The sequence below is a fragment of the Musa acuminata genome, chromosome BXJ2-6 (genome assembly GCF_036884655.1).
Source record: "Musa acuminata AAA Group cultivar baxijiao chromosome BXJ2-6, Cavendish_Baxijiao_AAA, whole genome shotgun sequence".
NCBI lineage: Eukaryota > Viridiplantae > Streptophyta > Magnoliopsida > Zingiberales > Musaceae > Musa > Musa acuminata.
Window position 1 is genome coordinate 43,236,244 of NC_088343.1, and position 25,862 is coordinate 43,262,105.

At 42.8% G+C, this 25,862-nt stretch overlaps 2 protein-coding genes and 1 pseudogene across 4 annotated transcripts; all 3 read right to left on the reverse strand.

The window, feature by feature from the left end:
• Positions 1-4,568: 4,568 nt before the first annotated feature.
• Positions 4,569-5,909, reverse strand: LOC103984774 (uncharacterized). Its single transcript, XM_065110997.1, has one exon. The coding sequence runs from the start codon at positions 5,907-5,909 to the stop codon at positions 4,569-4,571; it is 1,341 nt and encodes a 446-aa protein (XP_064967069.1).
• Positions 5,910-14,426: 8,517 nt separating this feature from the next.
• Positions 14,427-21,647, reverse strand: LOC103989755 (uncharacterized). Of its 3 annotated transcripts, none has more exons than XM_009408706.3 (12): positions 21,492-21,647; positions 21,247-21,415; positions 20,986-21,070; positions 18,459-18,655; positions 17,776-17,858; positions 16,434-16,479; positions 16,285-16,341; positions 16,081-16,135; positions 15,898-15,998; positions 15,753-15,816; positions 15,497-15,630; positions 14,427-14,732 (listed from the first exon to the last, which is right to left on the reverse strand). In XM_009408706.3, the coding sequence occupies exons 2-12, from the start codon at positions 21,331-21,333 to the stop codon at positions 14,559-14,561; spliced, it is 1,083 nt and encodes a 360-aa protein (XP_009406981.2). In that variant the 5' UTR covers positions 21,334-21,415; positions 21,492-21,647; the 3' UTR covers positions 14,427-14,558. The 3 variants fall into 3 exon arrangements, with proteins under 3 accessions (XP_009406981.2, XP_009406983.2, XP_009406980.2); XM_009408708.3 differs by having other exon boundaries at positions 21,247-21,409; positions 21,492-21,639; XM_009408705.3 differs by having other exon boundaries at positions 21,247-21,589.
• Positions 21,648-22,007: 360 nt separating this feature from the next.
• On the reverse strand, positions 22,008-25,366 carry LOC135615792 (ACT domain-containing protein ACR9-like; annotated as a pseudogene).
• Positions 25,367-25,862: the final 496 nt, after the last annotated feature.

Below are 25,862 nucleotides of genomic sequence, written 5' to 3' on the forward strand. Positions count from 1 at the left end.
TGGGCAACGCGCGCGATAGACAATGCAACCCCGGCTTTGGACGACGTGAAGCGCCGAGAGCTCCGGAGGCTTAAAGAAATCCTCCCATCCTCAAAAGCCATCCGGAGTATGCCTTAAAGAGGGTAGTGGCGGGTCTTCATGTTTTTTGGCGTTCTTACTGAGTTCGGTTTTTTCACACAGAGATGGTGAACCTCACTGCCGTGCGCGGGAGGAAGACTTCGTCGGCCGCCCACGCTGGGGGGAGCCCCGGGAGAGGCGAAGCGGGTACCAGTAGGGATGCCGCGGTGGAGGCTCCTCAAGGGCCCTCCGTCCGCGACCTTTGTCGTCTGCCGACCGGGGAGGAGGATGAACCCTTCCAAATGCGGGTGGTGGGCAGTCTCCCGCGGGGCGAGGCTTCCGATCCACTGGTGGCCCGTTGGTAGGGCCTCACCCGAGGCAGTCGGGTGTGGGCCGAGGGGGATTCTACCGCCGAGTTTGTCCGCGGGGGGCTTTATCCCGACATAGCTCGGGATTTGTATACGTTGCCTTCCGAGGTCCTCCTCGGCAAGTCTGCTAAGTCGCTGCTATGGGTGAGTGTTATCCCGCCCCTTTATTTACGCGTGCCCGGATAGTTTGTTGACTCGTTCGTCTGCAGGGTAATCATTACGTCGCGGCGCTGATGGACCGCGTTTGTGACGCAGGGCGAGTCATCGCCGCCCCGAGTGGCCGTAACGCCGAGCTCCGGAAACAAGTGGACGAGCTCCGGGTGGGGGGCCTTGAGGCAGTCACGACGGCTGAGCAGCGCGCCGCGGAGTTGGATGCGGAGGCGATGCGCCTTCGATCCGAACTTCAAGCGTCTGATCCGAGGTCCGTCAAAGGCCGGAAAAGGACAGGAAATTGATCGAGGACTACAAAGGTTCCTCGGGCTTTCAACTTGGACTTGTTCGGACTGGGCGGGTCTCGTACGAATACGGGTATCGGATTGCCCTTGCCCGTTTTAAGGAGCGCTACCCTGACCTGGAGATCGCGGAAGACCCCTTCGACTCCTTTCCTGAGGACATGGGTGTCGCCATGCCGGACGAGGTGCCTTTTGACGACAGCCCCGACGCTCCTGAATAAGTGTTGTCGCGTTTGTACTTTTTCTTTGTTAGTCTTGTCGCTCGGAAGTTTTGACATGTAATGGGTTTCTTGAATGAATGCAGTCTTTTTCCCTAATTCGTCTGCTTGTGTCTTCCGAGGTTGCAATACAACTCTGTCTCTTAGTCAAGTCTCCGCTCACGGAAAGAACTTTTTGAGGTTTTGCGCGTTCCAAGTCATTGGCAAGGGGCGGCCCATTATCATCGCGAGTCGAAACATACCGACCCTGACAACTTCGGTCACCCGGTAAGGGCTTTCCCAATTGGGAGCCAACTTACCGTGCGCTCGGGTCGGATCGCTAACCTCGGTCCTCCGTAGGATCAGGTCGCCCAGTTTGATGGGTCGGGGTCGTACCTTTCGGTTGTAGGCCCTCGCAACCGCTCTCTTATAAGAGAGGGCTTTTAAGTGTGCGTCGGCACGCTGCTCCTCCAGCAGGTCGAGGGCGGTTTGAAGTCCTTCGTTCGAGACTTCCTCGTCATAGCTTCCTGTCCGAAGGGTGGCAATGGCTACCTCGGGCGGAATGATAGCTTCGGTTCCGAACGCGAGGCTGTAGGGGGACTCTCCAATCGCGGTTTTGGGAGTGGTGCATAGCGACCATAAGACGCTCGAGAGTTCATCCGTCCAAGCCGATCGGGCTGCGGACACTCTTCTTTTGAGCCCGTCTAAAATGGACCAATTAGTCACCTCTGCTAGCCCATTCGTATGAGGGTAAGCCACCGAGCTGAACCTTAGCTGGATTCCGTTGTTCGCGCAGAACTCCCGGAACCTTCTACCGGCGAACTGGGGCCCGTTGTCTATGATGATGGTTTTGGGCAAGCCAAACCGAGTCACCAGGTTCTTCCATACGAACTTTTCTATTTGCCGCTCCATGATCGTCACTAGTGGTTCGGCCTCGACCCACTTTGTGAAATAATCCACACCACGACGATGTATTTTCGCTGTCCCGGGGCTGGGGGGAAAGGACAAAGGAGGTCCAAACCCCATTGGGCGAATGGCCATGCGCAGTCGATGGGGGTGAGCGGGACCGCGGGCTGCTGGGGTGTGCGGGCGTGTTCTTGGCACAAACTACACCGTTGCACGTGGGCCTTCGCATCTCGGCACATGGTCGGCCAGTAGTAACCTTTGCGAAGTATTTTGTGTGTCAGGGTTCGCCCGCCGATGTGTTCCCCGCAGATTCCCTCGTGGACCTCAGCCAGAACTGTCCGAGCTTCGTCGGGCTCCAAGCACCATAGGAGGGGGTATGTGAAGGACTGCTTGTAGAGCCATCCACTCACCTCGGTATACCACGCATGCGTGTGACGTAGGCGCCGAGCCGTCGCTTCGTCGGGCGGAAGAGTCCCGTCCCGTTTGAAGCGCAGCAATTCTTATACCCAGGTGGAAGGCGCGCCGCCTGAGGTTGCCACTGCGACTTCGATGGCACGGGCAGGGAGCTCCTTGACCTCGGGCCCGACTTCGAGGGCTGGCTTCGATGCCAGCTGAGCTAGCGCATCGGCTCGCTCGTTTTCTCCCCTCGGGATGTTGGATAATGTAAAATGAGGGAACTTGGCAGTCAGGTTCTTTACCTGTGCCAGGTACTTCGCCATGGTCGGATCCCAGGCCTCGTATCCCCCGCCGAGTTGCTCGGCTACCAGCTGCGAGTCGGTGAGGACGCTGATGGCAACCACCTGCATCTCGAGGGCCAACCTGAGTCCTGCTAGGAGCGCCTCGTATTCCACCTCGTTGTTAGTGGCCTGGAACCCGAAGCGGAGGGAACGCTCGACCGACCGCCCGTCGGGAGCTTGCAACACCAGCCCCGCGCCGGCGCCTTTTGAGTTGGCCGATCCATCGACGTGAAGGACCCAGGCCTCGGGAGGTTGTTCGAGACCTTCTTCCCCGATCTGGGTTAATTCTGCGATGAAGTCGGCCACGGACTGGGCTTTGATAGCCGTCCTGGGCACGTATTGTATGTCATGCTCGCCGAGCTCCACCGTCCATTTGAGAAGACGTCCTGCAACATCAAATTTAGACAAGATCTGCCGAAGCGGCTGGTCAGTAATGACCTCCACCGGATGAGCCTAGAAATAGGGGCGTAGCTTCCGGGCGGACAGCACGAGCGCAAGTGCCAGCTTCTCGATTGGTTGGTATCGCTCCTCGGGCCCGTTCAGGACGTGGCTGACATAATAGACTGGAAGCTGTTCGCCGGAATTTTCCTTGACTAGGACGGAACTGACCGCGTGCTGGGAGGCAGCCATGTAGACGCCTAGCTTCTCCCCCGGAGAGACTGAGGCAAGTCGGGGGAGGTCGGCCAAGTGTTGCTTCATTTGCTCAAGGGCTTCCTCGCATTCGGCCGTCCACTGAAAATTTTTCGGGTTCTTCAATGCTCTGAAGAAGGGGAGGCAGTGATCGCCTGATCGGGCAAGGAAACGGGACATGGCGACAAGCCTCCCGTTAAGGCGTTGTAGGTCTTTGATCGTCCGAGGTGACTACATATTGATGATGGCCTGGACTTTCTCCGGGTTGGCGTCAATTCCTCTTTCGTGTATGATGAACCCGAGGAACTTTCCCGAGGTAACGCCGAAGGCGCACTTGGCTGGGTTAAGCCTCATGCCGTACTTGCGCAGCGTGGCGAATGCCTCGGCTAGATCGGCCAGGTGGGCTCCCGCCTCTTGGCTTTTGACAATCATGTCATCGACGTAAACTTCCATGTTCCACCCGATCTGATGGGCGAACATCTTGTTTACTGTTCTCTAGTATGTAGCCCTGGCGTTCTTTAATCCGAAGGGCATGACCTTGTAGAAGTAGACCTCTTGATCGGTGAGGAAGGCCGTATGCTCTTGGTCTTCGGGTGCCATTCTAATCTGGTTGTACCCCGAGAAGGCGTCCATAAACGAGAGGCGGGCGTGTCCGGCCGTAGCGTCGACCAACTGGTTGACTTTTGGTAGGGGGTAGCAATCCTTCGGGCATGCATTGTTGAGACTTGTGTAATCAACGCACATCCTCCAGCTTCCATTAGCTTTCTTGACGAGGACTACATTGGATAGCCATTGTGGGTATCTGGCTTCTTTTATGAAGTCCGCCTCTAGGAGTCGACCCACTTCTTCTCGTATGGCCAACTGCCGATCAGGGGCCTACCGCCTGGGCTTTTGTTTTACAGTGCGGGCGTCGGGTGAAATACTGAGGTGATGCTGTGCAACCGTCTGGTCGACGCCCGTCATGTCAGATGACGACCAGGCGAAGACGTCGGCATTCTTCTGTAGGAGGCCGACGAGCTGTCTTCGTTCTTGCTCGGGTAGCTCCGACCCGATCTTAACCGTCTGCTCCGGTCGATCCTCTAACAGCGGCATGTCGATGGTGAACCCCCTCGGCTCAGGATGGGGGGCTGGCTTCTTCATCTCCCGGGGGTCCGCCAACGGTGGTTCGACCCTGGCCCTCTTGTGTAACGAAATAGTGGTCAGGTAGCAGGGCCTGGATTCTTAGGGACTTCCTGCGACCTCTCCGGTCCCGGCGTGGGTTGGGAACTTCACAGTTTGGTAGTAGGTCGAGACGACAGCTCTGATTTTGTTGAGGGTCGGCCGGCCGAGGATGGCGTTGTATGCAGCGGGGAGGTCGATTACCAGGAAGGTGGTCATCACCGTCTTCGACCTTGGTGGGGCTCCCAGGGTCAAGGGTAAAGTGATCGCCCCTAGCGGCGAGATTGAATCACCGGTGAATCCGGTGAGTGCCGAGAATATCAGCTTCATGCTATCTCCGGATAAGCCGAGCTTTTGGAAGGCGTTGAAGTAGAGTATGTCGGCTGAGCTCCCGGTATCGATCATGATCCTTCTTACTTGTGCATTGGCTATTCTGGCCGATATCACGAGCGCATCGTCGTGCTCGGTTTGTTCGGATGCCTCAGCTGGGAAGGTGATGTTAGGCTCGGGCCCGTGCCTGGGAGCTTCGGCCGGAGCGGCTCTGGCGTATGCCTTTCTTCTGGTCATAGAATCCCCGCCAGATGCGGGGCCGCCAGCTATTACGTCGATGTGTCGTTCGATGGGACCCTCCGGGCACGGTGAAAGTTCCTTGTCCGGTCGGAGGTACTGACCGAGGTGTCCCCTACGAATGAGCTCCTCGATCTGCCTCTTTAGCTCCCGACACTGTTCAGTGTCATGCCCATGTTGCCGGTGGAAGCGACAGTACTTCGACTGGTCCGCCAGTGCCCGCAGATTCCTCATCGGGTAAGGTTCTTTGAGCAACCCCTTTTCTCTTATGTGGAGGAATATTTCCGTTCGGGACGAGTTCAAGGCTGGGAGAGGGGGCCTCGATGTCGGCGGGTCGGATCTGTCCAACCTACGTCGAGACGCAGTGGGTTGCTGTTGCCGGGGCGGCTCCGGCTTGACCCTCTTGTGCTCTTCGCGCTTCCCGGCCATCAATGTCTCTGCGGCGACGAACTGGCTCGCTCGCTGGAGCATCTCGGGTACCGTCGTGGGGGCCCGCTCCACCAGAGACCAGAAGAACCTGGAGGGCCGCAGGCCTATCATGAACGCTTGCATCAATAGAGAAGGGTGAGCGTCTGAGAGTCCTCGGATCTGCGTCGTGAAATGGTTTACGAAGTGGGAGAGGGGCTCGTCCTCCCTTTGGTGGAGTCCGAGGAGCAGCGCCACGGACGGTTTCGGACGGGCGTAGGCGAGGAAATTGAGCTCGAAGTCTCGGGCAAGCTGATCGAAGGAAGAGATAGTCCCGGTCTTCAGGCCGCTGTACCATGCGCGGGCTGATCCCCTCAAGGTCGTTGGGAATGCCCTGCACATCAAGGCGTCAGAAGTCCCATATAGCGCCATTTGGGCGCCAAACGCGGCCACGTGATCCGCGGGGTCAGTGGCGTCGTCATAGGCGTCTAGGGATGGGAGCCGGAAGTGTGGTGGAATCACTTGATCTTGTATTTCGGGTGCGAACGGTGATCCTTGGTATCCGTCCGCCCCGAGCTCCCCCTTTGATCTGTGAACCTCCTACTGTACTTCGTCGAGGCGTTGATTGAAGTGGCGCAACTGGGCTCGCAGGGCGTTCGTCGAGTCCGCGGGTGGCACCTCCGGCTCTGGGCGACTCGACGTGCCTTCCACCTCTCGGTCTCCAGGCTGGGCCGTTTGGTTTCGTGGCGAAATTGGGCGCTCGGGGAGTGGCGCGTGCGCCCGGGCGGGGCGTTCACGCTGTTGCAAAGGCTGGGATGCATGTGGGGGCGTCAGCTGGGAGACGAGCGGGATGATAGTCTGCACCACGCCCGCCAGCGCTCGGACTTGGTGAGCGAGATCGTGGAAGGCTTCGGGCGAAACAGGTGGCGGGCCAAAGGGGACATCGGGTGGCGACAAACCCGGGTCGTTGAACAGCCGCCAGTAGTGCTCCGATGTCGTGGCAGGGCGCTCATCGCGGGGTTCATCCCGCAGGGGATGTTCATCTGGGGTGTTGACCAGACGCGACCCCATGGCTGCGGGTTCGCCAGAGTGCATCTGCTGATCGCTCGACATTCGGGCCCTCCTTCTAGCGCCAAAATGTTGCGGGAAACAATTGTATGCCGTGGCCTCGGGGCCGTCGCGGCTTGGTTCGGGTCCGAATGCGGGGGGATCTCGCGCGGCGTTCCTCGGGATAGCCGGGGTGGCCGGTTGCAATGGTCCGAGCGGGACGTTGCGTGTGGAGCGAAGCCTCCTCGCGACGTCGGGAAGGTGCGACCTCGCCTTTGTTCCTGCATACAGGCCGGGTCGGAAGCTCGGCCCGACCCCTCCGATGATCAAGTCAGATGATGTGGAAGGGACTTTTTCTGGTCAAAAAGTGTCCTCCCCCTTCGTTTAGAACTCGAGGGTATTTATAGGGTAGTTTAGCGTTACTTGATGTGCTTGCCTGCGGGAGACAGGATCGTACCTCTGATGGCGTTTGACACTGCTACTGACGTTGTGTGGAGAACCGAACTGTCGTAGGGTATGGGCGAGGGTCGGTCGTCGTCCTCCTCTGCCTCGGTCAAGCGCGAGGGGTCTGAAGTCGTTGCCTGAGAGCGGATGACGTCAGCGCGTGTCGAGTCAGCGTTATTGTCCTCCTCCTTGGGCAGAGTGGCGCCCAGGTGAGGCCGACGTCGTGACATATCATGCCGCCATTATTACCCCTATCAACACTGATAGAAAACACTTGAACTGACATCATATATTGGATTGACACCAAATCTGTAGGTAAAGTATTCATTTTAATTTTTTTTTAATTTACCCAAATTAAATTTCATTAGTTGACTCTAATTCTGGAGCAATATGAGAGTCTTAATGGTCCCTACAGTTCCATTACAACGAGTTTTCGACGGCGATAGTTCTCTTTCATAATTTTTTTTTTGAAGTTCGTAAGTTGTTGTGCATTGCGGGACTTGATGATGATTATATCTTCCTTGGTTAACGTTAGGGTTTGAAGGGTCATGCATACCTTCTCCTTTGTGGTGCCTCCCTTCGACTCTAGGACGCAGGAGAGGTCGCTGAGGAGGGGTGAGCCCTCCACTAGCACTAGGTGGTAATAATTCTATACAATCGAGATCCTCGAATTGTCACAGCGGCCTTCTCTCTCATCTCGTGGTAGGAGGTAACACCAATGGAGTCAAAAAGATAGACTAGTGCCAGTGCTAACATGTTTATCATAGACCTAGCTAGTTTTGTCTAAATTATATGGCACTAGCATACATGAAACCTCTTATTGCCCCATAATGACCTAAAAAAAAAAAAAGAGATGAGTTAGATGAGGCATTTAACTTAGGATCTCACAAGCAGATATTTTAATAAACACTTATTAGATAATATAAATTATAAATATAAAATTCGTAAGCCTCGAACGGTTATACAACAAAGGGTCAAAAATAGTCTGCCATGACAAAAGTCTTCACAAGTACTTGCATGATACTACTGTAAAATAAGGCAGCCACTGAGGTATCTCCAGGGTGTTGTACTGGCTGACACTCTACATCATACTACGAAGCTAGAAAACCTTCAAAATGGTTATCTAGATAGATGGTTTTTGAATTGATTTGTCTTTGCGTAATGAATGCAAATAATCTAATTTATAAGACTAAAGCGACCACAAAAGCTAACCAAAATAGAGTTATCAAGCCTACCGTAAGTCCTTTACATGTTGTAAAGTACGAACAAAATCGAAAGATATGGACATACACATATATTATATCAAACACCTTTTGTATAGATTCATTCATGACATTTCCCCCACGTATTCCTTTGAAGTCATTATCGAAGCCTTTGCGAATGCTCCATCTCCTTACCTTTGCTGAATCTTCAATCTTTTACTTTAATTGTAATGCACCTCCCTCAACTTCCAACTTCTCTTCATCGTTGTTGTTAAGTAGTCAAACTTTGATTAACTAATATTGCTTCAATTCACTAGTAACTCTTGACTCTAATGTGGGGTCGATCGAGTTATACTAATTTTTATTAGTTCCTATGACTACATTAGATAAAGAAAAAGACTTTTCTTATTGTGCACTAGTTTCTCAAATGTCTCATGTCATGTGAACTGGGTAAATGCTTGTTAGAGCTATAATGAGTATTGCCTCGCAAACTGAAGTTTTAAGGTATTTCCTTCATAAAATTTGTCCAACAATTCCTCTAAGTAGATTCATATCAATTTCACTTTCAATTGATATTTTGTTAGGAAATAAAGAAGATAATCTACTTTTAATAGAACTAATCACCATTAAGAATTTAACGATTATTATTTTCCACTAAGTCTTTTTGAAGCATCTTTGAATATGTGCATAGCCCCTCTATTGGATAAATAAGAGAACTAGGAGTATTCAATTTCGCCCATTCTTTTAAAAGTTGAAAAGACAAAGGTTACTAGATTTTACATGTGTCCTTAAAGGTTTTACTTCATGCATCAAGTTGGTTACTAGCTTTCACCTATAATTTGCTCATACTTCTGAAACACCTAAAGTGTTTGCACTCCTTCATTGAGTTACCTACTATAATTCACCTTTTCATTGCCATCGAACTTCTGGAATGTAATAAGTTTGATTACTTTTGATATTATATCATCTTCTCTATTATTTTCATCACCTACTCATTTGAGTCGAAAAGGAACAATACTATATATTACCGATTTCGTTCCTTAGTCAAGCGCTCTTGTATTAACTCGAAGTCCCCTACTTTCGATTATCTTAATGAGAAGCTAAATAACGTCGGTCTGACAAAATTTCCTGGACTCTACCTATTTGTCTTATCTCGATACTTATATTTTGTCTCTATATTCTTCACCTCCTTCATCACTTTTCATGACTATGTACTCTCACTCCGAAAGAACAAAGGATCGATGACTCAATGAATGTTGTACCTTTATAGTTCAATGATGTTGTCATGCTCATGACCCTACTATTCGTTGTCTTGCATCTGTGACTCTTCTTTACGATTAGTAAATCTGCCTCAACGGTATTGTGTCACTCTTCTGAGTCCACCTTTATCCTAATCGTCACTTGGTTTTAAATAGCTAAGTTCCTTTGAACTCATCATCGCTTCCTAGCCCCTTTCGACTATCTACTTCAATACCTCTATGTTCTTCGAGCAATTCCCCTTGGTCGATTAAAAAACAGACTATAACTCATATGCATAGCCTCCATTATCATATTGTAGGGCTCACACCAATTCTGTTCTCCTTTGTATCCTTGGTAGTAATGTTCGTGCACTTCGCCTTATCCTCTAACTTGCTGAGCTTCCTCAAGCAAATATGAACTCTAGAGCAATCTAACTCTCTAGTCACCTCGATTATACTTTTGTATAATAAAGTCCTCCTATGGGGCTCACTAACTCTTACACTCGGAATTCCTCTTAACGGAATACAACCCTTATACACTAATGATCAAGGCTTTAATCCGATGTAAAATTTAGTACACACAAAAGACTTGTATATGCGATACGATGACATTTACTCACTAAATCCATAATGCTTCTTGTCGTCATGTTGCTCACTGAAGTGGAGCTCTATATAGCTCCCGATCATACTTTTATATGATTAAATCATTTACGGTACTTCTCCTGTATGTGTTTCATTATCTTGAACTGTTTCATAATGATCCAATATACTATGTTTCCTCTTTATGATATCTATATTATATTCTGATCTTTATAGGATGAACTGAGATTGTGATATCTTCATATGTGGCGTTCGCCAGTATATCATAGGGTCTTTGCCACCTCCGTTATGTTCGTTTCTTTGGTAATAAACTTTCGTCCACCCGCTCTTAGGTCACACATGGATGAAGTGGAGCTCTAGGATAACTCATCGTCTAGCGGCACTTGAAGTTTATCGACTTCGCTAAAATTAATGTTCCATTATCTGGAGCTTGAGCCCTTGCTCGCAACATAATCTTTGCTACGCATAGCTTCTTTTATGACAATTTGAATAGCAATACTACGATATAATCTTTAAGAGTAATTATCTCTACGTTCTCTTATCTCATGTTAGAGTCTTTTGACTCTAACTTTGTCTTCATAAGTTGAGTCATCTTAGTCCCTTCGTCAATTACTTCGATGAGATAAGGTACATGTATTCTGAAACTCTTTTCGACTTTGACACTATATAAGAATTTTTCAACATCTTTCTCATTTGAAGTCACTAATCTTTCAAAATTATCATTTGTTGATCTTTACCACCTTAGCGTCCATTTGAAGTCAATTCTAAATATTTGGACAGTAATGTTAACCTAACGTGTATGAAAATTCAACTATTTGCATCTTCCATCTATCGAGGAGGAGAAAATGGAAGACAATGTATTTATTTTTTATAAATTTCTTTAATTTTCTGTGTCAGAAAACGTGCCGACATCATACGGCAATGGCCTAAAACACGAAGACTTGACTTATAAAGAGATGCGAGGAAGTCTTCTTCTCACTTTATGGACATAGTTCCCCTACTACGTCTTTGCCTTATCTCTCTTTTAGCACACCTCAAGGAATTCCGAGCACCGGTCAACATGCGCAGAAAATTCAAAGCCTTTGAAAGATGATATAAAAACAAAAAGAAAAAGCCAAGAATGCTTCTATCACTGCACTTCCCAAACCCTTCAGGGAATTAATGCAAACAAAACTATCTAAGATATAGCATGAAATCATCCTAATAATATTAATATTAATTTTCAACACAATTAATATTAATTCTTAAAAGCTTAATTATATATATATATATATATATATATATATATATATATATATATATATATATATATATATATATATATATATATATATATATATGTTCTCTTTTTAACAAACCTTACTGTCTTCGAAACCTCGAGGAGCGAAGAGACTTTGATCGAACCCCCTCTCTGTCGCTGTCTCTCTTCCCCAAGAATCCTTCCCACGCCGATCCCAGCCTACGATCGCGTGGCCACGGCAGCGGCAGCGGCGAATCCATCGACGACGACCACGGCCTTGGACATGTCTTCCCATGACATCATCAAGAAGACGCGAATTCTTTGATTTCTTTACCACAACATAATGGATCTAGGTCAAATGTTTTGTCTCTGAGACTAGTTATTCAATTGAAATTGACAAAAAAATAGAAAAATTGCAGATTGGATTTTGAGGAGATTATGTGCATGTAACTTATCTCACGGTTCATGGTTGAGAGTATTTCTGCGATTCTAACTCATGATGCAAGGATATTAATATCAGTTTTATATCTATTGGTTTTGGATCTCTACAAATTCCTATATTTAGATTTCTTTTCCTCAATAATGAATGAAAATAAGTTTCTAAGATCTAATGTTAGTCATATGTCAAGAACACATGCATATAGGCTTCCATAATGGGATGTATTTGGTTCATGATACATGAACAAATCTATAACTCAAAAAATTATAAATATATAGACTTAAAGAAGTTTTAAGTTATACCGTATTAGTGGCTGTTATGTCAAAATGATGGTCGTGTCTGATTGGGACGTGGGTTAGATCCGCAAAGCTAGTCAGTTGGAGGTCAATATTATAATATTGATACATCCATACGTGATACTGTTCTTACAACATATAATATTGATTTGCAGTTTGCCATTGTTGAATCAGAAGCAATATAGGTGACATTTTGGTCATCTGGGCTAATTGGGTTTAAACCACTATCTCGACATTGTGGTAAGTATGACCGTGAGAACTAGGGATAGTAACTTGATATTGAGTTTTGCAACCATGATGGTTGTTGGGTAGTAGAATTGCCATCATTACATTATTGTTGCGAGCCATATGACTCTTTAGATTTTATAAGCTGAAATCAATCATCTGCATCTTTTTATGACCATGGAATTCACACTACTAGGAAGGCTATGATGGCTTATTTTGACCATGGAATTCACACTAATAAGAAGGCTATGACTTTGAGGATATCTTGTCTAATTAATTTCAGTTAGGCTCTCTCATCTTGAAGCCATCAACCATCTTTCCTGTGCCTGTCTTTCCTGATATGAACTTATTTAGTTAGATGATCTAACACCATGATGGTCATCCTGGATGGAGTGAGTAAAATACTAACACCAGTTCATGCTCTACATCTCCATGTACAATGTACATGTATTGGAGTGTAAGACCCATGATATAAACCACTATCATTGGTGGATGCCATGATATCTACCTTATTGTCACTCAAATCTTATGGAGACAAGTATATGATACAAAAGTCTTGTCGTCCTAGTCAAGTTGTTGGTTGATGATATCCAATGAGTTAACCAAGTACAATGAGCGACTGCTCCCCTTGTTGTGCTGGCCTGATGATTGAGACTGACTTGTGGCTCTAGCTTATAGAGGATTGATTGTCTGGATTTCATCCTTGCATCCAGCCTTGAGTAGATCTATACTAGCTTTGTATAATAAGAAATTAGTTTATCGAGATTAAATTGTTGTATAGATCTACATAAGCAAGTTGAGCAGATCTAATTTGAATAAGTCTATGTTAGATTGGTGTACAAGAAATATGAATAAATCTATGCGAAGCTAAAATGAAGCATAGATCTACAAAGGACAAATTTTAGGCAAGAGTCATGAGTATAGAGTAAGACCATAAGCAAACACAAAAATAAAACTGCATTCGGGGCATTATAGAAATAAGCAAAAATGAAGTTTTGCTTTGGAGAGGACAGCTTAAATGTCTTGAGTTTTAACCTTGATTTCCTTGAAATCAAACATCAAATTGCGAGCAAAAAAAGGTTGGATAGTGATATTGAGAGTGTAAGGCAAAGAAAGGGGAAAGGTAGGGAGGGGGGGGGGCTGTATATGGGTTTAAAGGGGTAGGAATGAGCAGTATGCTTATCGCTTGGTACAACTTGGCACAAACTGGATTGTATGCCTGATATGGTAAACATTCTAGGTGGTACGAACAGGTGCTGTGTTATAGCTTGGTCCATGTAATGGTTCAGTTAGTTATATTGGCATATATTGGTCAATATGGATTGGTTTGATTGACTTGCTGTTACCTTATATATTTTGATGAGGAACCTTACAACTAGCCAAGCCCATCTTCCAGGAGGCAGAGCCATCTCAATTATATTATAATATAGCAAGCTAAAGAGAGGTTCTGTATAATGTTTGTATATGAATTGATTTTTCTTAAATGGGACATCGAGTTCTAGCTGCCTTTGCTGGAACATTCTGCTACGAGTGAAGGTACGAAGAGATGAGAACAGGTATGGTTGCTTTATGAGTTACTTAGAACTAATTTTGAAGAGTTCTGTTCATGTCAAAGCAGTCTGACCTTAATGTAACCTTTGGTAACAACGGTATAGGCTAACAAATTTGCTGCCAAGTATCACAGCTTTTGGTAGTTGTTCGTAACATTGTAAAGTTTGGATGCATGTAAGACTTATTCTGTGTCAATAATAATGGTGAAGGGTCATGCCTACTGGGTGTATGTATCATGTACTTGAGCATTTTAGTATTCACATTCTTAATTCTGTGGATAAGACATTAAAGTTATATAAGTACAGTGTCATTTTACATTTCGATTACCTATTTAGTTTGGTCAGTTCACAAGATGTCAAACTCTTTTGATAGCCTATGCAAAAATATGAAGCTGAAATTATTTTTACTTCTCATGGACATAATGAACAACAACTCTGATTAGGGCTCCCAATTTTTTAGGTGGCTGAGATCCACAGGAGGCTTAAAGTTTATTGGTTTCTGAAGATTTTTTTTTGAATTGGTAAGCAATTAATTGTTTCGATAGCATAATCATCATAGTGGAAAGTTTGTTTTCTATGGGCAGTGGTTTTATTGTCTTATTCAAAATCGTATCAGCTATCCAATATTTGTTCACTGTTGACTTGGGTTCAAAGTGAGGGAGAACATATATACGCAAATAAACATTAAATCGATCTCACTGCCACCGCATGAAAACATTGCGATAACCCAACAGAACGGCAAAGAAAAAAAGGGGGCAAAAAAAAAAATACAGACGACAATAAATCCTTGCGGCGTGACACTAGGAATCTTTTGATTTTCTCATGTTCTCCCAACTTGAGCCAATTATCCTAAGTATGTAGAATACAACAGTTCTGACGCAAGTCATGATGAAGTTCCAACAAGAAGAAGGCCAGTACCAAGGATAAAGCAACCGAAAGAAGAGGCTTATGATGTGCCGTGGATACTGCCCAACCTATGCCATGAGAAAATTAGAATACAGTAGTATAAAACCCAAAAAAATAAAATAAAAGGGGGCAAACAAGAAAAGGGAACAAATTCAAGTTATCTCTAAACATTCTATCATCGGCATGAAAAATAAATGTAAGACATGTTGAGACAAAATCTCCATAAACGATGGGAGTAAACACACATGAGAACGATCTCAGGTCCATTGCAATTGCAACAAAAACGTAACAACACACATATGAGAAAGAAGCTTTATTTGCTATTTCTATTTATCAAAGCCGTCGCAGATAGATAGATACCCAAAAGGCAATAAAGGTACAAAGAATATCAGCAGTCTAATATCGGGGGGTTTTCATCTGTGAAAAACAATCCGTTGAAGGTTAGGCACCAACTAACAACTTGTATTGGCCATAATGTACCCCATAGTTTAAAATAAAATTTTAGATTGTGATTCTACCTACCCACCAGAATGCTAGGTAACTATCTCCTTAAACGACTTCTATATGTGGAATACTCTTTTAACCCGTTGCAAATTTTGACACTGGGAACTATGCTTTCATAAAGTCACAAATATTACCGTAGATAATCCAAATTATGTAAAACATATTTTTACCATAAATTATTCATTTATAGCAACATACAAAAAAATCATTAATGATTGTCATGTCTCTGTCATGCTGTCCCCTACTCTTCCTAAGTTTATTATGGATGCTAACATGTTAAGTTATTCATCCTAAGTGAGCTTGTTTCAGTCACCAAAAGACTACTTACTGGAAAGAGCAGATCCAAAGTATCCCAAGCTGCATGACGTACAACTCTTGTTGGATACATAGGTCCTCCAGGAGAAGTGAAGCTGTACAAGCATGCTTTTAGCCTTGTACTTGTCGTCATCCTCAGTTCTAGTCCTACACAGATTTCCACAACAATAAGCAGCATTGTGAATGTAACTGACAGATATTTACAACTCTAGCTAAAGGGTCAGTCACATAAAGCATAGGTGCACATTGCCACTTGAAATAAATATAACCTTTAAGAGCACTCATACGGGAGAGATAATGTAAAAGCACAGGCTCTACTTTCAGCTTCTGAAGCTGAAAAACACAATAATATAAAAGGTGATCAATAATGCTGTCTATGTGAGCAAACAAATTCTTCTAACATAAATGACTAACCTGATCTGCAAGCTCAATCACAAATATATCTGCTGGGCCTCCAACCAAAAAAGCATTTGGGAAACCAGGAAATTGCCCCAGAAACTTTTCAAGCAAGTCATCTGCTAGTTACAAAGTTGAGAACATTAAATGACAGACAAAATACTTTGTTCAATGTGGTACTACAAGTTAACAAAGCCGCACCTAGATTGTAAAAGAATAAGAACCTGGAGAGAAGAAGACAGAGATCTCGACGGGCCTAAAAAACATAATAATAATGCTAAGAATATGCTTGGTAATAAAACTAAATACTATATTACTATACAGGATAGGAGCCCTGCTTCACTTAACTTGATGCAATAAAATGAACAAAATATTAAATGGTAGAGAAAATACTGAAAGCAAAACCTGCAAAGAGATCTTGTTGCTGCGATAGGGTACAAGTGCAACCTCCTGAAGAAGATACTGAGAAAAAAGGAAATAAAAAAAATTCAACTTTAAGCTTAGGAAACATACGAGGCATCATTGGAAAATAATCCAGGAGCTGTGTATCTTACACTGAACAAGGGAAAAAATCTCTTCCTATTTGTTTGGATGTCAATCCTGACAACAGGAAAACAAATAAAGCTTTAAGAAACATTTATGGAAAAAAAAAAAAACCAAAGAGCTTGAATATGCATGATGACTTCCCTTAGGTAGGCCCATGGTTCTCTAAGTGACCAACTTGTTTAATAGGGAAGTTACATCACATCTTAATCAAGTCAATGTGCAAGAAAAAATACAACACCATAACCAGCTTCGAAGAACTATTTTCAACTCATTTACTTCTGATATCACCAACAGTGTTGTAAACGAGAATGTAATATTGAAGTATAGTAATTGTATCAACTACAAAAGGCATACTATTCAGAATGAAATTTTAACGAACCCAATTACAAAACACAAACTCTATACAACAACTTTTTATGTCAAGATAAACAACAACATTATTTTGTACTGTCAGGTATACTATTCACTCAATACATTTGCTCTTAGTCTTAGTCAAAATTCTAAAATCTTATTTTCTAATGTTTGTCTACATAATTCAAGTATAAGATATATCCAAATTAAATTCACATCAATCAAACAATATCATTATTAAACAACATAGGCCATCAAGACCATTCCAATAACTTTGTAGACACAATTACTACAGTCCTTAAATTGACTACTCTATTATGCATATATTTTATTATATAAGTCCTAAATGTATTTTCCATAGTTTACATTCTCAGTCCATTACCAGTTATTAGACTGATATGCTGCTAGACACTATAGCAACTTGTACAATATGATATCATCATATAAATAAGAAAAAGGACAGTGGCTATCAAGCTATATAACCTATCCATGATTGGGTCGCTATATACTAACCAAATCATACTGGTCCTGCATACTCAAACCTTGCTTTAAATCTTTTCTAAAACCCATTACAGTAAAATCATAGACATTCTATTACAAGCTTTTTCCAAGTCAACAAAAACTACATTCTACTTTTTATAATCTTTTAGTAACTATGTCCAAAATAAATATCTTCTTTGGTTTCTCTTCTGGACAATCTCGAAAAAATGTATAATATTCATGATTAACTTATACATCGGTCCCTCCAAGTTTTCGATTACCAATGAATTTGACCTTGATAAGATTGTCTACACTCTTTTACAGAATATATTTATAATATAAAATATAGAAAGTTACCAATGTAGATGCAAATACTATCTACACAAACTGTCATCCTACAGCAATTTGTAATGTCCTAACACTTGTGATGGCTACACAAATTGTCATGCTATGTATACCAGTTACAGTCAATCAGGAAGTAACCACAATCAATTGTTTGATAAAAAAATCCTCACATACCAGAAAACATTGGTAGCACCTTGAACAAGGGCAGATCCATAGCGTAGCAACATTTCAGAATTTTCAACAGAGACTTCAAATAACTGGAAGGAGAAACAACAAATTAGTAAAATATTTATATACAAGATATATGTATATATGCATATAAATAATAATTTAAAAAAGGCATTGAGACATTCCCAACATAAAAGTTGTCAGCATTGCCTGCTATAGGTGTGTCATTCATTCCTTTGAATAGCATCTGTAGGACACTTTTCCTAGATTGATACATTTACGACATAAAATCTATCAGTATTGCCTGCTATAAGTGTAACATTTGTTCCTCGATACAATCAACAGGACAGCCTCCACCAATCTAATTCCTGATAGTCTAACTAAATTGAAGAGATTGTTCACATGGCAGTGATGAGAAGTTCCTTATTCTAGAGAATTCATTCATTTTTGCAGATATAAATTTAGATTGTATGGCAAGACACAACAGCATTATATGCATGGCACATCACAGAATGATAAATAATCATGACCATAACAAATATACCAAAACACGGAAATAGATGCTACTAAATGACATGCACAAGGGACTGAAAACATAGGATGAAAGTACTCAAAGCAAATAAAGCCTAGATGGATAAACATTCTTATATATTAGTTGCATAAAAGAATTTCTACAATGCAAAGCATACCCACTTATGGAATATGAGCGCAAATATATGTGACACAAAAGATTGGCTCCAAAGTTGAACAATTAAATCAAGGATGTGCTTTCCATTTTCAGGTTCGCCAACAAAATAATCAGCAAGTACATCATAGAAACACAGATGGTTCTCAGTTCCATCATCTGCAGAGGTAATTTTGTCTTCATCCTTTTTGAAAATCATGTCTGCAAGGCACATTACGAAAAAATTAGAATCTAAATGGATTTGATGTTATCAATTCCATAAAGTATATCATGTGCAGGCATAAAACAAGCAGACAAGATAGAAACATAATAATTGATAATCTCCAATTTGCAAAAACAGCACATCCAAGTCAAACTTGTGGCTAATTATTAAAAAATTTACACCAAGCGTGAAATTCTAATTGGCTTGAATATTTTTTTGTGATTATATATCATAATTAAATAAGTGCATGAATTAGATATTTTCACAATGGAAAATTAATCCATGATCTTCTTCTCAGTACCACTTCCTGGATAGGAAAACTGAAATGCAAATGTGAAACCAGAAAGCCAATAACAAAAGACAATTAAGTAGATAAAGTCAGTTCGGCTTTGTTTGATAAAAATTTTTATATTTATCATATTCAAGTATCCAGATCCAGACAGAGCTCATTCAAGATCCATATCTATATCCAAAGTTTCAGATAATAAAATTTAGCTTCGAGTATAGATATAGACGATAATCATCTATGTAATTGCACCTAGATCTTGTTAGATATGGAATGAACTCAACAAGATAGTATCTGAACCACTATTATCAATACATCCATATATTTTCCCAACCAAAAGTTGAGAATATGGCAACTGTAGAATCAATTCATTTCAGGTAAAACAAACCGCAACATTTCCTGCAACAAGCAATCAAGAATGACATCCAAGAAAATTCTGGTTCTTTTTCTTGGTCAAAAAGGTCCATAACCAACGAAGCTAGTGAATTAAACACTTGACAGCCCAAAGACAAGCTACTAATTCATATCCCTTTATCAAGCACTGGGGCTCAAAGGTCATGAAAGTTGAATCTATCACAAAGAAATGTTTAAAAGTTACAACCCTTGTTCATGCAGTACTATTGGTTTCTTCCTGTGGGTTCAATTTGCGTTCTTTGCTTGATTATCACATAAGAACGTTTACAAAAAACTACAAAGTTAAACCTCAGCCTTAACAGAAAGATAAGACAAACAAAGCTACTGTAAGGCTTTTATGCAATAACAAACTATATATACACATTCCAGGATACTTAATGTAAAACAAAAGGTAAAAAACAAAACAAACAGATGGCCAAAAGTTCAGTGGAAAAAATACAGGAGATTAGAATGTTAAAAATAGGCTATTGAAAAAATGTTTATTTAGTTGGTTGATACTGTCTTCAAGCAATCAATGACAGTGTATATAGAAAAGTTAGGCATTATCGGAACAAAATTGTGTCACTATACATCTCAGACTTCAAAATTATGACACTTGTCATACTTAATCTCAATATACAACTTTAAATACTATATTATTATATGATACCATAATCAAACCTAATTCCTACAATTTTCATTGGCCTCACCATGAGCATGAGTCTGCATCAGTCACGTCCATTCCTAAGTTTGAAAACCTATTTAGCCTCCTTTTAGCCTTCCTAGGATTCATGAAACCCTTGTCCTTTTTCCCTTTTTGTTTGAAAGAACACTTTGGAGTCAGTACCAATGTACTGCATACTGAACATAGAGAATTCCTGAAGTCCGTTAAACTTTAAAAAGTGCAATTGACTACTCATGCCATAGTATATACACAACTCCTGATATGTATCAGCCACTTTATCTTCCTCTTCTCTTGCATCACATTTCCAACACCAGTTCATGAATTCACAAGTTGACGGAAGAGGGAAGTTGGATAGTAGAAGTTTTCTTCTAAATTGTTTAGTGTATGTACTTCACAAAATTGCGAACCCCAATATCTTACCCTCTTTCTCTGCACTGGTATATAATTCAAGTATCACATAATGTTAATCTCTCTCACAACATTCAATAAGTATTTTTTAATGTACCCTCAGAAACGAAGTTTCTTAAGTTGCTCAAATATCTCTATGAAGTGTCAAATTCTACATATGATAAAATGATACCAGACACAAAGATGACAACCACTCTAGTTAATTTACAATGTACAAATGAGACCATCTTCATAATCACAAAACCCCTAAAATTCTTCTAATCGTTCATAGCAAGCAATGCAGGAAAAATAAAAAAAAAAAACTATAAACTCGACAAGTTCTTAACTACCTAAATTAAGATCTCTTAAATCTTGGCCATTCATAAAGCTCTGCAATCAGTATCCACATGTACAACGTTAAAGGCAAGGTGTAAAACAGCAGAGAAATGGTTTTCAAATAAATTAGCAGGTACTTTGAAGACCTATTTTCAACAATGTATACTACACAAAACAAGATATCTAGATTATTGTACAAAGGCATTCTTGCAAATTGGAGCATCACAAGAAGGAAGTGGCACCTCGAGCACGATCCTCAACCTCCAAAGCTACATCAGCAAATAATTGTTGAAGCAACTCGGGTCGTTGCCTTGGTGAAATCAAAGCCTGCAAAAAGACCAACCGCTATAGTGAAAGCAACATCACTTATTTGGACAAACGTTATGGTGCGAGAAAGCAATTACTATCCGAACCAAGATTTCAAGATTCGACCGTCAAATCACAAAAAGCAAGAAAAAGAAAGAGGAAGAAACGAAATCCGACCCAAGAATCGGAATCCTCACCTTCTGGAGCTTTCTCTCAATCTCTAGCGTCAGGGCGGCGAGATATGTCGATCTCCGATCCGCCGAGTGCTGCTGCATCGTCTCCATCGACCGAACACGGAACGATCTGAGGAAACACGGCGAATCCTAACCGCCACAACCTCAAGAATCGACCATGCGGCGGCTTCTCCTACCGCGATCCAATCAAGAACCACAAGAATTCGCCAAATCAGGAGACAAAAAGCAGAGAGGATGCGAAACCCTACCGAGATTTGGGTGGGAATGGGGAGGGAGCAATGAAACTAACGAAACCGTCCTCGAGAAACCCACCGGCTCCGGCCTCGGCATCAAGAAACAACGAGAGATCGCCGACTTTGTATCGTGAATCAGCTGACGATGACGTGTCCGCGCTTATCCGGGAGAAGGCTGAACCGTGTACACGAGCGGATGGAAACGGAGACGTGGAGGTCGAAACGAGGTGTGGGACCGACGATGCGCCTAATCGGCACGCAAGCGTGAGTCGTGGCATATGGAAGACAGCGTAGCCGACACGTGTTGCTTTGGATATTTGTTTGGTGTCGCCGAGCGGTTTATAGCAAACAAGTACAGATTTGGGGTTATTATAATCGGAATCCATCGATCACTCCATTATCATCTCGTCGGTGGGTAAACGTACGGTGCAGGGAGCGTAATGAATGAACGACGAAACAAATAACGATTTGCCCAATAGGACAAAGGAACATTATTATTATTATTATTATTATATTTGTCTATGTGGACGGGAAAGCAGAAACAATATAGTGCCATAAACAGCAGCATGTAATACAAACAAACCAAACAACAAGATACATTCGTTTTAGTCGGGCCCATAAATAATGCGTCTTTCTTTAATCCGCGCAAAGAATAACTGCATTTTTAAGTTGGGAAAACATGTGCGACAAACGAAAGTATATGTGATAGCTTTCCAACCTTACGGCTGTTTCTTCGATGAAGACACCTCAACTACGACATAGTGGCTCCACGACTGCGGCAGCGACGTACATCAAGAAATGTTCTTCTTCTTGGCGAATAGCAGCATCAGAAGTTTCAGTGGTGATCTGTAGTCCTCACTTGCTGCTTGAGAACGCCGGTAGTCCCAATTTGACCGAGGTAAGGCTGCCTGCTCAAATGCTATACAAGGCACCATAAAAGGATTTGGTGGACAACTTTGCAGTGTGTTTGCTGTCCGGTCCCAGATCGGATTGTCAATTACCATCATCATTTCATGGACTGAATGCAAGGAACTTTCACAGATCGATAGTAGCTCACTAACCCATTAAAGTTCTTCTAACTCTATCCACGATCTGACTTGTAGCCTGGCTACTGGCCAAAGGAAAGTCTCTGCTATCATCCAAGATGAATCTGTAGACTTCCCATTGTCTATCAGATGATGAGTGCCTGCCAATTTCAGCCTGCACATAACATAGAAGGAGAATAAATACTTCACCCTAGACTACCAAAGAAAAGAATAAAAGAGAAAGCAAATTGCGACTGCAATTTACTTACGGAGAAAATGCAAATTCCGAGCACTTTTAAGGGCATGAATGGCATCATAAAACACGTGAGGCCTCCTTTTTCCAGACAATTCAACCGGGTTGGCAACAAGGAGTTCGGTGTCCGGCCCACGATTGGCAATCATCACTCTCAAAGGATGAAGCATTTCCATTCTCAAACGAGAACCCAGCAAATTCTGTTTCTCAGGATCAATTATCTTCATTCCATCTGTTTGCTAGATAAAGAGGTCGGTCAGACCTCTCGGGAGCCTTTCATATCTGACATGGATCGTCCATAAGCTATCTAAACCACAAGCAATGAGAAAATTTATCAGAAACATTCATGTCTGTACATTGTACATATGAATCGCAAGATTGAGGATAAAAAAAAATACATGAAAACATGAACCTCATTCTAGTTATTGGAGCACTTGTAATGTATCTAGTTTTGGTAGAGAATAAAAGCAGGCAAGGTATCAACTTATATACGAGAACTACCAGGAATGAATTTACTACAAAAGTTTGTATTGACAATAAAAAAAAGCAGTAGTAATCCAAGACTGCGAATGCAGACTAGATAAATAAGATTCTCAACCAAGACATGTCACAGATCTAATTTTAAAAAGAGGGGATCCGAGAAAGAAGCGACGGAGCTATAAAATCAATCAAATGAATATAAATAAATCGCCATGGTACGTAATGTGATTATTAATCGAGTCCTAGTGCCATAAACACAATCCAGCTTAGCTTAAATAGAGAGGATCCAGATAAAGATAATTGGAACCTGAATTTTGAAGTCCTTCAATGTCCTCATAATGTCATAGAGGAGGCCTTTTTGATCAACACAATGAATTTGAAGCAAAGCATAGGAAGGGCTTAATGAGTTGTCAATTTTTAGATTAGCTTTCTTCAGCCTTTTCATATCTGAAGCCGGTGTCTGTGAACAAAATCCATTATCTGATAGTTCCAGGCCAAGGAGTTTTTCAGCAACTTCTGGTGGAAGACAAGAGAAACCATGTTGAAAACTATCAGCTGATCCTATCTCACAAGCTATAAAGAGACTCTCCCAGAACTGCATTCAATTTTCCGCAGGTCTCATGCTGTCTCCTTTTGGTGTGCAAGAGCTCCCTGACAAAAGAGAGAAGTAGATAAACAATCAGCAGAACGTATCAACCGCTAGCTAATGCAAACAGGAGCCTCAGGACACAGCATGATACATGAAAGAACCACATAGATTATGAAAGAAATATTATGCACAGAAATTAGCATAATAGTTGTTTTATAGAACAAACAATCATTCTCACAGAAGCATTTCATCATAAAGAACCTGAGAGAGCTACAGTACATATGCCGCCAAAGTTGAGAGCACAATAGCAGGATCTGAAGCTAAACCAAGACGCAAAATAATAAGCAAAGTGAACTTGTTAGATCCACACTCACATGCCATCTGTAATGAAGAAAAGGTCGACAACTTTTACCATCAGGAGTTGTCGAGACCTTCACTCAAGCTCACAAAGAACTCGAGTGACATCTGCACCAAAATTTCAAATGATCAGGAAGTACAGATGTTATAATGACTAGAACTTAGATGAGAGTTTTGAGTACCGTGCAACAATCCTTTTCGATCGACAGAGAACAACTTCAAAAGGTAAACTTGAGAACTAGTGGGTTAATTCACTAGATCAAAGTAGACTGGGACGGAACAAGATTGACACATGGAGATTAACCGGATCTTCGAACTCGTCCAACGGATGTTACTGGAGGATGAACACGGGACAACCCAGAACGCCAAATAGCACCATTTGCCCATCGGTTGATATATCTTTGAGCAAGACAAAAAAATATTGCAGGTTAATTTCACATATTTAAAAGGCCATCGAGTTGACTACAACCTAAAAAATTTTCTTGAAGGTTTCTTTTGCTGAAACTAATCAAACAGTAACATCTTTACAGGTTACTGAAACACTACTGAATTTGTATAGTCTAGGGAATTTATTGTAAGCAAAGATCTCAAAAGATATCTTTGTTGATAGATAAAGAAGGGGAAGAATTAATTTGTGGCATAAACAAATGATTTGAGTTTCAAAACTGATAAAGAACACTATTTACATTCACCCAAGCAAAAATTAATTCTGTCAGATGATCCCAAGAAAACAATCCAAAAAGGAAGCAAAGATGAGTATGCGAGAGAAAACCTTTAAAGAAAATAAGAAGACTAAAAGATGCGACCTTTTCCAGCGACTAGGAACTAATCTGAGCATTCACCCTAGAAAGGATCGAATCAAAAGAAGGGCGAGACAAGGAGAGAACGATACAAAAGATTCTTCAAATGAGAAACCGAGAGGCGATTCCGGCCCGACCTCCTCTGGTGACGCAAAGGCCGAACTCGAGGACTGTGTGGCAGAGATCGCTGCCGAGGCCGGTCTCGTCGGGGCGATTGACGGTGATGACGCTCGGCTCCCCCGGTCCCATGAGCCAACTGGATCACCACCGCGTCGTCGCTCGCCATCCCCATCCCCCGACGTCCCCGGGGATGTGAGGGGTGGCTACTCGAAAACATCGAACGGGGCCGTCTTGGTCTGGCGTCCTTTCCCGAGCGGTCGAGCCAATTTGCTATGTCGAGCCGCGGGTCCGTGCCAGCCAATCTGCGCCCCTTCGGGTGGGCAACTCCTGGCTGGGGAAGTGGCACGTGAGGAGGTCCGCCGGTGGCCTCTAGTACACCTGTCATGTCATGGAACAAATAAAATAAAAAGAACCTCTTTTTGAATCTCCAATTATTCATGTTTTGAATTAAAAAATATTATAATAATATTAATTTGATATTTACAACGTATTCTGCTTAGGATTTGCAGTCCAATTTGGCTACGAGTAATTGACAATACGGCACAGGTTTTGGACACTGCAGAACTGAAAACATGAGGCTGACAATAATGCAATCATCAGCAATCAGCGAATTCCATGCAAGCGGATGTTTGGACGTCTGGGTTCACGTACCATTCGCACACCAGCAATAATGGTAAGTCAAGCGAGTATGAGATCATACATGAGCTTACATTACTTAGCCCCCCCAACTGGGTTGGAATACCAAGTCGAAAGAGATCATAT

Excerpts from the sequence above, each read along its gene's own strand:
- LOC103989755 (XM_009408706.3), bottom strand. The coding sequence starts at position 21,333 with ATGGAGACGATGCAGCAGCACTCGGCGGATCGGAGATCGACATATCTC. Across the intron at positions 16,480-17,775 it reads GGTGCTACCAATGTTTTCTG|GATTGACATCCAAACAAATA; the intron begins GTATGTGAGGAT and ends TCCTGTTGTCAG. Across the intron at positions 15,631-15,752 it reads CCGTATGAGTGCTCTTAAAG|GACTAGAACTGAGGATGACG; the intron begins GTTATATTTATT and ends AAATCTGTGTAG.
- LOC103984774 (XM_065110997.1), bottom strand. The coding sequence starts at position 5,909 with ATGGCGCTATATGGGACTTCTGACGCCTTGATGTGCAGGGCATTCCCA.